This window comes from Sebastes fasciatus, chromosome 11 (assembly GCF_043250625.1).
Source record: "Sebastes fasciatus isolate fSebFas1 chromosome 11, fSebFas1.pri, whole genome shotgun sequence".
NCBI classification, from domain to species: Eukaryota; Metazoa; Chordata; class Actinopteri; order Perciformes; family Sebastidae; genus Sebastes; species Sebastes fasciatus.
In genome coordinates, this window is record NC_133805.1 from 759,541 (window position 1) to 774,540 (window position 15,000).

At 49.6% G+C, this 15,000-nt stretch overlaps 1 protein-coding gene across 2 annotated transcripts in view; it reads left to right on the top strand.

Moving 5' to 3' along the window:
• The window catches only part of slc4a2a (solute carrier family 4 member 2a), a 56,286-nt gene extending 45,118 nt beyond the window's left edge, over positions 1-11,168 (top strand). For both annotated transcript variants that reach the window (XM_074649836.1, XM_074649837.1), the window contains 13 exons: positions 847-943; positions 1,236-1,420; positions 2,171-2,390; positions 2,836-3,039; positions 3,153-3,301; positions 4,071-4,265; positions 8,128-8,337; positions 8,522-8,611; positions 8,690-8,856; positions 8,942-9,195; positions 9,279-9,448; positions 10,523-10,696; positions 10,870-11,168. In XM_074649836.1, coding sequence (XP_074505937.1) covers positions 847-943; positions 1,236-1,420; positions 2,171-2,390; positions 2,836-3,039; positions 3,153-3,301; positions 4,071-4,265; positions 8,128-8,337; positions 8,522-8,611; positions 8,690-8,856; positions 8,942-9,195; positions 9,279-9,448; positions 10,523-10,696; positions 10,870-10,950 — 2,196 coding nt within the window. In that variant the 3' untranslated portion in view covers positions 10,951-11,168. The remainder of the gene's footprint in view (positions 1-846; positions 944-1,235; positions 1,421-2,170; positions 2,391-2,835; positions 3,040-3,152; positions 3,302-4,070; positions 4,266-8,127; positions 8,338-8,521; positions 8,612-8,689; positions 8,857-8,941; positions 9,196-9,278; positions 9,449-10,522; positions 10,697-10,869) is intronic.
• The last annotated feature ends 3,832 nt before the right edge of the window (positions 11,169-15,000 follow it).

A 15,000-nucleotide genomic window follows, 5' to 3' on the forward strand; every position in this document is an offset into this window, starting at 1 on the left:
AACTAATAATAATAATAACTAATAATAATAATAATATAATAATAATAATAATAATAACTAATAATAATAATAACTACTAATAATAATAATAATAATAATAATAACTAATAAGAGGTTTAACATGGACATAAATAGAGCCAGCAAACGGAGCATAGCAGTAGCTAGAGGCCATATAGGCCTGGTTGAGGAGCTGGTTTAAGAAGTCTCTTGAAGCTGTCTAGAGATGGAGCGCTGCAGAGCTCTATGGGGGGGTGGGGAGGATGGAGAGCTGACCCGGGCCTGAGGATCTCAGGTTCTGGGACTGTGTGTATGGCTGGAGGACGTCCGATAGGTACTGAGGAGAGCCGGGGCATGGAGGGATTTGTAGGTGAGGAGGAGGATTTTGTAGGCGATGGTGGACTTGACCGGGAGCCAGTGGAGGTAGATGAGGGTGGGGGGGTGATGTGCTGCCGGGGCTTGGTGCGGGTCAGAACCCTGGCAGCTGAGTTCTGACCCTACTGGAACCTGGCCGGTCCAGGTCTTTGCTGGGAACCCCGGACAGAAGTCCATTGCAGTAGTCCAGACGGAGGTGAGGAAGGCGTGGATGAGGGATTCCAGACGGAGAGTCAGAGAGAGACGGCGGGAGACGAGGGATGTTCTTTTGTGTCTTTAAGGACTTTGAGGTTCTTGCTGAGTTTCAGGGCTGAATTAAAGACTCATTTAAGGTGTTTTTAAGGGATAGTTGTTTCACAGTGATGTCACACAGTGAAATGATGTCGTGTCCACACAACAACAACCAGACGGACGATGTCTCCGGAGCTAACGCTAACGCTAACACTAACAGGACCCCTAATGTACTGTGTTCAGAAAGAAGCCCCGCCCACCAGCCACCCCCGATCCAGACATGAGGCCAAGCTGATGGAGAAGATCCCCGAGAGGGCCGAGGCCACCGTCGTCCTCGTGGGTACGCATCAAACACACACATCACACACACACACGCACACACACACACACACACGCACACACACACACACACACACACACACACACACACACACACACACACACACATCATCACCTTCATTCACATAGACATATAGACATACACATATATATCTATATGTATATAGATCTATCTATATACATATAGATAGAGATATAGACATACAGTATGTATATCTATATATACTGTATGTCTGTGGGTCTGACAGCATGAGGTGTGGTGGGTTTAATGCGTCCCTCTGCTGTGTCTGCAGGCAGCGTGGGCTTCCTGGAGCAGCCCTCCATGGCGTTCGTGCGGCTGCAGGAGGCGGTCCTGCTGGAGTCCGTCCTGGAGGTTCCTGTCCCCGTAAGGTTCCTCTTCCTCCTGCTGGGCCCGCCTACCGCCAACATGGACTACCACCAGATCGGACGCTCCATCTCCACGCTCATGTCAGACAAGGTGAGTCCCTGCTGTATTAATACGCTCGCTGTTTTGGATGTGACCACCGGATGGCGCCAAATAATCAATCACTGTAGAGAGCTCCAGGGATGAGGTATCTCTGTAGTCCAACAGGAAGTGATCATCTTCCTGGTTCCCTCCACTAACAGGAAGTGATCATCTCTCTGGTTCCCTCCACTAACAGGAAGTGATCATCTTCCTGGTTCCCTCCACTAACAGGAAGTGATCATCTCTCTGGTTCCCTCCACTAACAGGAAGTGATCATCTCTCTGGTTCCTCCACTAACAGGAAGTGATCATCTCTCTGGTTCCCTCCACTAACAGGAAGTGATCATCTCCCTGGTTCCCTTCACTAACAGGAAGTGATCATCTCTCTGGTTCCTCCACTAACAGGAAGTGATCATCTCTCTGGTTCCCTTCACTAACAGGAAGTGATCATCTCTCTGGTTCCCTCCACTAACAGGAAGTGATCATCTCTCTGGTTCCCTCCACTAACAGGAAGTGATCATCTCTCTGGTTCCCTCCACTAACAGGAAGTGATCATCTCTCTGGTTCCCTCCACTAACAAGTGGGATATTTACTGACGTATTTTATTTGGTAGAACAAAACTTTAAAATCTCACTAAAAACCCATTGACTTCCTGACGAGGAAACAGGAAGTGACATCATGCTGACTCATTCCTGAAGCTGCCTAACCGCCTTGAACCTACGTAATGTGGTCAAATGAACTCTGCCTCTGTCGGCTCCCTCAGCACTTCCACGAGGCGGCGTACCAGGCCGACGACCGCCAGGACCTGCTGACGGCCATCAACCGGTTTTTGGACTGCAGCGTCGTCCTCCCTCCCTCCGACGTCGGCGGTGACGAGCTGCTCCGCTCGGTCACTCGCTTCCAGCGAGAAATGCTCCGAAAGAGGGAGGAGAAGCAGAGCGGGAAGCTGCAGGAGAAGCAGAGCAGCATTCAGCCGGATGAAGGTTGGTCCTCAGGGTCCGGTCCTAACAGGGCTGTTTGATTGGTCTGTAACGTTGTGATGTCACGTGTAACGTCGTGATGTCACGTGTGACGTCGTGATGCCACGTGTGACGTCGTGATGTCAGGTGTGACGTCGTGATGTCAGGTGTGACGTCGTGATGTCACGTGTGACGTCGTGATGTCACGTGTGACGTCGTGATGTCAGGTGTGACGTCGTGATGTCAGGTGTGACGTCGTGATGTCACGTGTGACGTCGTGATGTCACGTGTGACGTCGTGATGCCACGTGTGACGTCGTGATGTCAGGTGTGACGTCGTGATGTCACGTGTGACGTCGTGATGCCATGTGTGATGTCACGTGTATCGTTATGATGTCACGTGTGACGACGTGATGTCATGTGTAACGTTGTGATGTCAGACAGTAACAAAGCTCCGTTCTTATCTCCAGACTCCCTCGTTCCCTCTAAACGCGGTGACGAGCCTCTGAGGCGCTCAGGCCGTCTTTTCGGCGGTCTGATCAAAGACGTGCGTCGGCGTTACCCTCAGTACCTCAGTGACATCCGAGATGCTCTGAACCCTCAGTGCATGGCTGCCATCGTCTTCATCTACTTCGCCGCGCTGTCGCCTGCCATCACCTTCGGAGGACTTCTGGGTGAGTGGACCTCTGAGGCTGAACCAGCTGATGGGTGCCTGGACTCTCAAAGGCTCTTCTAAATCCAGATGTTTAACCGTGAATGTTTTACGCTCTGTCTTCCTGGGACGCAGGTGAGAAAACGGAGGGTCTGATTGGTGTGTCGGAGCTAATCGTTGCCACGGCGATGCAGGGCATCGTGTTCAGTGTGCTGGGTGCTCAGCCTCTGCTGGTGATCGGCTTCTCTGGACCACTGCTGGTGTTTGAGGAGGCCTTCTACACTGTAAGACCACCTGACAGCCTCCACACCTGTATCAAGATATTACCTGTTAACAGCTACACGTCTGTCTAGAGACGGTGTCCCTGGTCCCTGGTCCTCTGTTAACAGCTACACGTCTGTCTAGAGACGGTGTCCCTGGTCCCTGGTCCTCTGGAGGGTCTACAGAACACACTTCATGTGAAACATCTGTGGTGTGGATCAGGGTTCTGTCCTGGGTCCTCTTTTGTTTGCCTTGTATAGACCCTTTTAGTGCTGACGTCATGATGACCGCTGGTCGGACGCAAGGCTACTCAGCTAGCTTAGCTCACTAATTCTACCATGCTACAAGAAATGAGTCCACAGAGGACAGCGCCGGGTCACGGTCCCTTTGCCTCACTCCTCGCCGCTAGGAGACGACTTCACCAGGAGGAGAGCAGGTGTTAGCTAAGGTTGAGGGTTTGATTCCTGTTTGTGAGGAGCGTTGTGTCTCCTGTTGAGATGGAGGTCTGAACTGGAACTCCTCCTTCAGCCGGGATCACCAGGTGGTCCAGTGTCTCGTGAGGGGCGGCTGTAGTTCAGGGGGTAGAGCGGGTTGTCCTTTAACTACAAGGTTGGCGGTCTGATTCCCGGTTCCTCCTGAAGTGTCCTTGAGCGAGATACTGAACCCTGAGTTGCTCCAGAGCCCAGCGGTCCTGATGCTGAGGTCAAAGTTCATCCTATACTGTGCCTGTATGTTTATGATGAATGACGTGTTAACGGCGTCCTGAAACCTTCCCGCTTTGTTTCTGTGTAGTTCTGTAAAGACAACGGGATCGAGTATCTGACGGGTCGGGTCTGGATCGGGTTCTGGCTGGTGCTCATCGTCCTCCTCACCGTGGCCTTCGAGGGAAGCATCCTGGTTCGCTTCGTCTCCCGTTTCACTCAGGAGATCTTCTCCTTCCTCATCTCCCTCATCTTCATCTACGAGACCTTCGCCAAACTGGTCAAGGTGAGGTCAGAGGTCACAGGTCACAGGTCAACAACGAGCCTGGAGCCTTATGAAAGAGACGTCTTCAGTAGAAGTCTTCAGATAGTTTACAAACTGATTCACTGAGGAGAAGACGTCATTTCATCTTAAAGGTCACCTATTATGCAAAATGCACTTTTCCATGTCTTTAAACATCAATATCTGTCCCCAGTGTGTCTACAGGCCACCATAGTATCATAAAAGACCATCCTCTCTCTTTTTCTCCTCCTCCGTTTGTCTGGAAATGGGTGTTGAAAATCACTTCTCTTTTTTTCCTTCTCTTCTGACGTCATTAGAGAAATGCCAGCCATATAAGGGTTTCCTGGTCGAACCAGAGCAGAACCTTCAGTAGCTGACCCCGCCCCACAGCGTCACTGTCTCTCCTCCTCAACCGAACTTGAGCAAAGTAGCTCCTGTTAGTCTCCAAGAACCAGCAGAACCGTCTTCATGTACTCCCATCATCTAAATATAACATGTTCCTTCACAAAGGCTTTATGTAATTACACTGTTTAAACAGCTGATATTTATATATTATATATATTTGATGTCATGCATGTAGAAGAATACAGGTAGTAAATAGTGACTGTAAGCAACACAACACATTTCTGTTTCACAGTCAAACTTTATTTGAGTAGACAGATGACAATATTAATTATTCACAGCATGTTTAATCATCCCACCTGTTAGTTAGTTATGTTGACATGGTAGAGGAGAAAGTCTTCAGCTCCGGTAAACTAAGCTCCGGTAAACTAAGCTCCGGTGGTCTGTAGTCATGGTAACACAGAGACAGCTCCTACAGTAACTAATATACCATTACTCTGATCTTCCATACGTTTATCAGGTGTCTTTTAGCAGAAATAATGAACTGACTACTGTTTCACATCTTCTATTTTCCACCCTGATGGTCGCTGTGTTTACACACCGTGTCATAGCGGTAGCATGTAGCTAACCCGTTTGCATGTAGCTACATGCTAACGGGTTAGCTCTGTATCTCCCATCTGTTCTCAGCTATCTGCTCTTAGCTGTCTGCTCTCAGCTGTCTGCTCTCAGCTGTCTGCTCTCAGCTGTCTGCTCTCCTCTGTCTGCTCTCAGCTATCTGCTCTCAGCTATCTGCTCTCAGCTATCTGCTCTCCTCTGTCTGCTCTCAGCTATCTGCTCTCAGCTGTCTGCTCTCAGCTATCTGCTCTCCTCTGTCTGCTCTCAGCTATCTGCTCTCAGCTATCTGCTCTCAGCTATCTGCTCTCAGCTGTCTGCTCTCAGCTATCTGCTCTCAGCTATCTGCTCTCAGCTATCTGCTCTCAGCTGTCTGCTCTCCTCTGTCTGCTCTCAGCTGTCTGCTCTCAGCTGTCTGCTCTCAGCTATCTGCTCTCAGCTGTCTGCTCTCAGCTATCTGCTCTCAGCTATCTGCTCTCAGCTATCTGCTCTCAGCTGTCTGCTCTCAGCTATCTGCTCTCAGCTATCTGCTCTCAGCTATCTGCTCTCAGCTATCTGCTCTCAGCTGTCTGCTCTCCTCTGTCTGCTCTCAGCTATCTGCTCTCAGCTATCTGCTCTCCTCTGTCTGCTCTCAGCTATCTGCTCTCAGCTATCTGCTCTCAGCTATCTGCTCTCAGCTGTCTGCTCTCAGCTATCTGCTCTCAGCTATCTGCTCTCAGCTATCTGCTCTCAGCTGTCTGCTCTCAGCTGTCTGCTCTCAGCTATCTGCTCTCCTCTGTCTGCTCTCAGCTGTCTGCTCTCAGCTGTCTGCTCTCAGCTGTCTGCTCTCAGCTATCTGCTCTCCTCTGTCTGCTCACAGCTGTCTGCTCTCAGCTGTCTGCTCTCAGCTGTCTGCTCTCAGCTGTCTGCTCTCCTCTGTCTGCTCTCAGCTATCTGCTCTCCTCTGTCTGCTCTCAGCTATCTGCTCTCAGCTATCTGCTCTCCTCTGTCTGCTCTCCTTGTCTGCTCTCAGCTGTCTGCTCTCAGCTGTCTGCTCTCAGCTGTCTGCTCTCAGCTATCTGCTCTCAGCTATCTGCTCTCAGCTATCTGCTCTCAGCTGTCTGCTCTCAGCTATCTGCTCTCAGCTATCTGCTCTCCTCTGTCTGCTCTCAGCTATCTGCTCTCCTCTGTCTGCTCTCAGCTGTCTGCTCTCAGCTATCTGCTCTCAGCTATCTGCTCTCAGCTATCTGCTCTCAGCTATCTGCTCTCAGCTATCTGCTCTCAGCTGTCTGCTCTCAGCTGTCTGCTCTCAGCTGTCTGCTCTCAGCTGTCTGCTCTCAGCTATCTGCTCTCAGCTATCTGCTCTCCTCTGTCTGCTCTCAGCTGTCTGCTCTCAGCTATCTGCTCTCAGCTATCTGCTCTCAGCTATCTGCTCTCAGCTATCTGCTCTCAGCTGTCTGCTCTCAGCTATCTGCTCTCAGCTATCTGCTCTCCTCTGTCTGCTCTCAGCTATCTGCTCTCCTCTGTCTGCTCTCAGCTATCTGCTCTCCTCTGTCTGCTCTCAGCTATCTGCTCTCAGCTGTCTGCTCTCAGCTGTCTGCTCTCAGCTATCTGCTCTCAGCTGTCTGCTCTCAGCTATCTGCTCTCAGCTATCTGCTCTCCTCTGTCTGCTCTCAGCTATCTGCTCTCCTCTGTCTGCTCTCAGCTATCTGCTCTCAGCTGTCTGCTCTCCTCTGTCTGCTCTCCTCTGTCTGCTCTCAGCTGTCTGCTCTCAGCTGTCTGCTCTCAGCTGTCTGCTCTCCTCTGTCTGCTCTCCTCTGTCTGCTCTCAGCTGTCTGCTCTCAGCTGTCTGCTCTCAGCTGTCTGCTCTCAGCTATCTGCTCTCAGCTATCTGCTCTCCTCTGTCTGCTCTCCTCTGTCTGCTCTCAGCTGTCTGCTCTCAGCTGTCTGCTCTCAGCTGTCTGCTCTCAGCTATCTGCTCTCAGCTATCTGCTCTCCTCTGTCTGCTCTCAGCTGTCTGCTCTCAGCTGTCTGCTCTCTGTCTGCTCTCAGCTGTCTGCTCTCAGCTGTCTGCTCTCAGCTGTCTGCTCTCTGTCTGCTCTCAGCTGTCTGCTCTCAGCTGTCTGCTCTCAGCTGTCTGCTCTCAGCTGTCTGCTCTCAGCTGTCTGCTCTCCTCTGGGATGATTCTGTCGGTCATTTCTCACAGATGGATCTGTAAAGACGGACGTAGAACAGAGTGTATGTTTACGGTTTACAGAGTTGATGCATGAGGTAAACACTGAGTTAACTAACAGAGATATAAACAGCATTATTTACCTGAGAGAACCCGTCAGGTAAACCTGGAGTCTGGACCGCAGATGTTCATCATATGTCGCCGATTTCTGATCGGATTCCTCCGGTAACGTGCGCTGGGTGAAGTTTCTGGTTTATAAACTTTAAAGTAGTTTATAAACTCTTCCTAGCTGCTTCTCTCCCTCCCTCCAGTCAGACCTACAGGTAGCTCTCTCTCTCCGTGGGGGGGGGAGAGAGTGACGCTGTGTTGAGGACATTTGATTGACAGAAACGCTGACCAATCAGAGCAGAGTGGGAGGAGACAGGCTGTGAATCAGGGTCTCTCCAAAAGAGGCTTTGAGCAGACATATTCAGGCTGACAGTATGAGAAGAAGAAAGGTTTTTTTGAACATTGCAGCATGTAAACATGTTCTAGTACAACATTAAAATACATCTATGAACCTGGAAATGAGCATAATATGAGACCTTTAAACATCTGGGATATCTTATCTTATCTCATCTTATCTTATCCTGGAGGACATTAAAGGTAGAACCTTCGAAGAGTGTTTGATTCTTCAGGTGTTTCAGGTGTTTCAGGTGTTTCAGGTAAACGTTAACAGCCGGCCACACCCTTTAAATACGTGTTGTTGGTCTTTTCTAGATCTTTCAGGAGCATCCTCTCCAGAACTGTTACCATGGAAACAACACAGTATCTCCATCTCTGTGCAACTACACCGCAGCCGCCGGGGACTCTGGGAAGGTCGTGGGAGAGCCGAACACGGCTCTGCTCTCGTTCGTCCTGATGGTGGGAACGTACTTCATCGCTTTCTACCTGCGCAAGTTCAAGAACAGCTCCTTCTTCCCAGGCCGGGTCAGTGACCAGCAGAGCACTACAGCTTCAAATCCACACTTTAACACTACTTTACATCAGTTACTGATTCTCTTATTATCCGGCTGGCGGGTCGGTCTGTGTGTTTCAGCTGATCAATGAGTCGGTGTTCTGTGTGTTTCAGCTGATCAATGAGCCGGTGTTCTGTCTGTTCTGTGTGTTTCAGCTCCGTCGGATCATTGGAGACTTCGGGGTCCCCATAGCGATCCTCATCATGGTGCTGGTGGACTACAGCGTGGAGGACACCTACACCCAGGTGAGGCTCTAACAGTGAGTCCTGTTGACTCAACACTCTGAGACAGACTTTACATCCCGTCTTCCTATTGGCTGACAGAAACTGAACGTGCCCAGCGGGTTCTCCGTGTCCAGTCCGGAGAAGCGTGGTTGGCTGATCTCTCCTCTGGGGTCGGACGGGCAGTTTCCTGTTTGGATGATGGCCGCCAGCATCCTGCCGGCCATCCTCGTCTTCATCCTGATCTTCATGGAGTCCCAGATCACAGCGTACGACCTCTGTTCTCTGTTTGACCTCAAAGGTATTGATAAGGTATTGATAAGGTATTGATGTCCTGTCTGCTGCGTCCGTCAGGCTGATTGTCAGTAAGAAGGAGCGGATGCTGCTGAAGGGAACCGGGTTCCACCTGGACCTCCTGATCATCGTGGTTGTGGGTGGAGTCTCGGCGCTGTTCGGTCTGCCCTGGTTATCGGCCGCCACGGTTCGCTCTGTCACCCACACCAACGCCCTCACGGTCATGAGTAAAGCCGTCGCCCCCGGAGACAAGCCCCGCATCCAGGAGGTCAAGGAGCAGCGGGTGACGGGCTTCCTGGTGGCGGTGTTAGTGGGTACGACCGGTCGCTGTGGAGTACTAGTACAGCCGGTACTACCTTTACTACGTCTTCTCATCTGGTCTCCGTCCTCCCGTTAGGTCTGTCCATCGTGATCGGGGAGGTTCTGCGTCAGATCCCTCTGGCGGTTCTGTTTGGGATCTTCCTCTACATGGGTGTGATGTCTCTCAACGGGATCCAGCTGACTGAGCGTCTCATCCTGCTGCTGATGCCCCCCAAGTACCACCCCGACCACAACTACGTCCGCAAGGTTAGCCCCGCCCCCCCGGGGACGACATGGGACTTCTTCCTATTCACTTCACTTTACTTACCTGTCTCTCTGTGCCTCTCTGTCTCACCTGTCTCTCTCTGTCTAACCTGTCTCTCTCTTTCTCACTTGTCTCTTTGTGTCTCACCTGTCTCTCTGTGTCTCACCTGTCTCTCTGTGTCTCACCTGTCTCTCTCTTTCTCACTTGTCTCTTTGTGTCTCACTGTCTCACCTGTCTCTCTCTGTCTAACCTGTCTCTCTCTTTCTCACTTGTCTCTTTGTGTCTCACTGTCTCTCTGTGTCTCACCTGTCTCTCTGTGTCTCACCTGTCTCTCTGTGCCTCTCTGTCTCACCTGTCTCTCTCTGTCTAACCTGTCTCTCTCTTTCTCACTTGTCTCTTTGTGTCTCACCTGTCTCTCTGTGTCTCACCTGTCTCTCTGTGTCTCACCTGTCTCTCTCTTTCTCACTTGTCTCTTTGTGTCTCACTGTCTCACCTGTCTCTCTCTGTCTAACCTGTCTCTCTCTTTCTCACTTGTCTCTTTGTGTCTCACTGTCTCTCTGTGTCTCACCTGTCTCTCTGTGTCTCACCTGTCTCTCTGTGCCTCTCTGTCTCACCTGTCTCTCTGTGTCTCACTGTCTCTCTGTGTCTCACCTGTCTCTCTCTTTCTCACTTGTCTCTTTGTGTCTCACTGTCTCACCTGTCTCTCTCTGTCTAACCTGTCTCTCTCTTTCTCACTTGTCTCTTTGTGTCTCACTGTCTCTCTGTGTCTCACCTGTCTCTCTGTGTCTCACCTGTCTCTCTGTGCCTCTCTGTCTCACCTGTCTCTCTCTGTCTAACCTGTCTCTCTCTTTCTCACTTGTCTCTTTGTGTCTCACTGTCTCTCTGTGTCTCACCTGTCTCTCTGTGTCTCACCTGTCTCTCTGTGTCTCACCTGTCTCTCTGTGTCTCACCTGTCTCTCTCTGTGTCTCACCTGTCTCTCTCTGTGTCTCATCTGTCTCTCTGTGTCTCACCTGTCTCTCTCTGTCTCTCTCTGTGTCTCACCAGTCTGTCTGTGTCTCTCTCTGCTGTCTCCCAGGTGCGGACGTTAAGGATGCACCTGTTCACCGTGGTGGAGCTGACGTGTCTGTCCGTCCTCTGGGTGGTCATGGCGACGGCGGCGGCGCTGGCGTTCCCCTTCATGCTGCTGCTGACCATCCCGGTGAGGATGCTGCTGCTGCCTCGTCTCTTCAGCCGGAGGGAGCTGCAGAGTGTGAGTCACACCTCGCCATCATGACATCATCACCGGCCCACTTTAAACTACATTTAGTTTGTGATACTTTGTGAAGCAACGTTTTTAACGCAGTACTTTTACTGGTTATGGAGTATTTGCTGGTTACCGTGACAACGGTCTCCAGTGCTGACCTCTGACCTGTGGTCCCGTAGCTGGATGCCGACGACGCGGAGCCTCACCTGGAGGAGAAGGAGGGGCAGGACGAGTACTCGCAGCTGCAGATGCCCGTGTGACCCGGCGGCAGCCTCCCGATTGGTCCGTCCACCTCCCTCATTAGCATATCTGACATGTATCCTGTAGCGGCGCCGGGCAGGTGGAGCGACCACGTATATATTTATAAACCTGGTTCTGTATTCTCTGTGGGACTCTGATGGTTTCTCTCTGCTTCTGCTGTACGACTCTAACTACTGTCTGTTCTCCTCAACCTCATTAAAGCTACACGCTATATTTAAACGTTACTGTTCTGCATCTTTACTTCTACGTTATAACTTTATTTACTTCAGCCACGACCTGAGTGATCACGCTGTACGGTCCGATCATCAGCCAAGACCTGAGTGATCACGCTGTACGGTCCGATCATCAGCCGCGACCTGAGTGATCACGCTGTACGGTCCGATCATCAGCCGCGACCTGAGTGATCACGCTGTACGGTCCGATCATCAGCCGCGACCTGAGTGATCACGCTGTACGGTCCGATCATCAGCCGCGACCTGAGTGATCACACTGTACGGTCCGATCATCAGCCGCGACCTTAGTGATCACACTGTACGGTCCGATCATCAGCCACGACCTGAGTGATCACGCTGTACGGTCCGATCATCAGCCACGACCTGAGTGATCACGCTGTACGGTCCGATCATCAGCCACGACCTGAGTGATCACACTGTATGGTCCGATCATCAGCCACGACCTGAGTGATTACACTGTCAGCCAAGATGAAATTCGGTCCGACTCTAAAATGAGTCGTGTGGCTCAGATTTCGGGCCAGAAACGGGTTAAGATCGTACCGTGTCCGACCAGCTTTAGTGTCTTACGCCGGGTTTCCACCAGCAGCAGTTCCAGGGACTTTTAGTCAAAACGTTTCATTGTGACAGAATGTGACACTCCTTTAGTATTGTTATTGTTACTCCCACTGTTACTCCTACTGTTACTCTCACTGTTACTCTCACTGTTACTCCTACTGTTACTCTCACTGTTACTCCTACTGTTACTCTCACTGTTACTCCTACTGTTACTCTCACTGTTACTCCCACTGTTACTCCCACTGTTACTCCTACTGTTACTCTCACTGCTACTCCCACTGTTACTCCCACTGTTACTCCTACTGTTACTCTCACTGTTACTCCTACTGTTACTCCTACTGTTACTCTCACTGTTACTCCCACTGTTACTCCCACTGTTACTCCTACTGTTTCTCCTACTGTTACTCTCACTGTTACTCTCACTGTTACTCCTACTGTTTCTCCTACTGTTGCACCCACTGTTACTCCCACTATTACTCTCACTGTTACTCTCACTGTTACTCACTGTTACTCTCACTGTTACTCACTGTTACTCCTACTGTTTCTCCTACTGTTACTCCTACTGTTACTCTCACTGTTACTCCTACTGTTTCTCCTACTGTTACTCCTACTGTTGCTCTCACTGTTACTCCTACTGTTTCTCCTACTGTTACTCCTACTGTTGCTCTCACTGTTACTCCTACTGTTACTCTCACTGTTACTCCTACTGTTTCTCCTACTGTTACTCCTACTGTTACTCTCACTGTTACTCCTACTGTTACTCTCACTGTTACTCCCACTGTTTCTCCTACTGTTACACCCACTGTTACTCTCACTGTTACTCCTACTGTTTCTCCTACTGTTACACCCACTGTTACTCTCACTGTTACTCCCACTGTTTCTCCTACTGTTACACCCACTGTTACTCTCACTGTTTCTCCTACTGTTTCTCCTACTGTTACTCTCACTGTTACTCTCACTGTTACTCCTACTGTTACTCTCACTGTTACTCCCACTATTACTCTCACTGTTACACTCACTGTTACTCCCACTGTTACTCTCACTGTTACTCCTACTGTTACTCTCACTGTTACTCTCACTGTTACTCCCACTGTTACTCCTACTGTTACTCTCACTGTTTCTCCTACTGTTACACCCACTGTTACTCTCACTGTTTCTCCTACTGTTACTCTCACTGTTACTCCCACTATTACTCTCACTGTTACACTCACTGTTACTCCCACTGTTACTCTCACTGTTACTCCCACTGTTTCTCCTACTGTTACTCTCACTGTTACTCTCACTGTTACTCCCACTGTTACTCTCACTGTTACTCTCACTGTTACTCCCACTGTTACTCCCACTGTTACTCCTACTGTTACTCTCACTGTTACTCTCACTGTTACTCCTACTGTTACTCTCACTGTTTCTCCTACTGTTACACCCACTGTTACTCTCACTGTTTCTCCTACTGTTACTCTCACTGTTACTCCCACTATTACTCTCACTGTTACACTCACTGTTACTCTCACTGTTACTCCCACTGTTTCTCCTACTGTTACTCTCACTGTTACTCTCACTGTTTCTCCTACTGTTACTCTCACTGTTACTCTCACTGTTACTCCCACTGTTACTCCCACTGTTACTCCTACTGTTACTCTCACTGTTACTCTCACTGTTACTCCTACTGTTTCTCCTACTGTTACACCCACTGTTACTCTCACTGTTACTCCTACTGTTTCTCCTACTGTTGCACCCACTGTTACTCCCACTATTACTCTCACTGTTACTCTCACTGTTACTCACTGTTACTCCTACTGTTTCTCCTACTGTTACTCCTACTGTTACTCTCACTGTTACTCCTACTGTTTCTCCTACTGTTACTCCTACTGTTGCTCTCACTGTTACTCCTACTGTTTCTCCTACTGTTACTCCTACTGTTGCTCTCACTGTTACTCCTACTGTTACTCTCACTGTTACTCCTACTGTTTCTCCTACTGTTACTCCTACTGTTACTCTCACTGTTACTCCTACTGTTTCTCCTACTGTTACACCCACTGTTACTCTCACTGTTTCTCCTACTGTTTCTCCTACTGTTACTCTCACTGTTACTCTCACTGTTACTCCTACTGTTACACCCACTGTTACTCTCACTGTTACTCCTACTGTTACTCTCACTGTTACTCTCACTGTTACTCCCACTGTTACTCCTACTGTTACTCTCACTGTTTCTCCTACTGTTACACCCACTGTTACTCTCACTGTTTCTCCTACTGTTACTCTCACTGTTACTCCCACTATTACTCTCACTGTTACACTCACTGTTACACCCACTGTTACTCTCACTGTTTCTCCTACTGTTACTCTCACTGTTACTCCCACTATTACTCTCACTGTTACACTCACTTTTACTCCCACTGTTACTCTCACTGTTACTCCCACTGTTTCTCCTACTGTTACTCTCACTGTTACTCTCACTGTTACTCCCACTGTTACTCTCACTGTTACTCCCACTGTTTCTCCCACTGTTACTCCCACTGTTACTCCTACTGTTACTCTCACTGTTACTCTCACTGTTACTCCTACTGTTTCTCCTACTGTTACACCCACTGTTACTCTCACTGTTACTCCTACTGTTTCTCCTACTGTTGCACCCACTGTTACTCCCACTATTACTCTCACTGTTACTCTCACTGTTACTCCTACTGTTTCTCCTACTGTTACTCCTACTGTTACTCTCACTGTTACTCCTACTGTTACACCCACTGTTACTCTCACTGTTTCTCCTACTGTTACTCTCACTGTTACTCCCACTATTACTCTCACTGTTACACTCACTGTTACTCCCACTGTTACTCTCACTGTTACTCCCACTGTTTCTCCTACTGTTACTCTCACTGTTACTCTCACTGTTACTCCCACTGTTACTCTCACTGTTACTCCCACTGTTTCTCCTACTGTTACTCTCACTGTTACTCTCACTGTTACTCTCACTGTTACTCTCACTGTTACTCCCACTGTTTCTCCTACTGTTACTCCCACTGTTACTCTCACTGTTACTCCCACTGTTTCTCCTACTGTTACTCTCACTGTTACTCTCACTGTTACTCCCACTGTTACTCCCACTGTTACTCCTACTGTTACTCCCACTGTTACTCCTACTGTTACTCCTACTTCTAATGTCTCTACAGTACCTGTCTGCCCCCCCACCCCCCTCCCTGACTCACCTGGTCATCATGGTGACCTCCCCTCCCCGTCACAATGCGTCCATCGGAGCGTCTC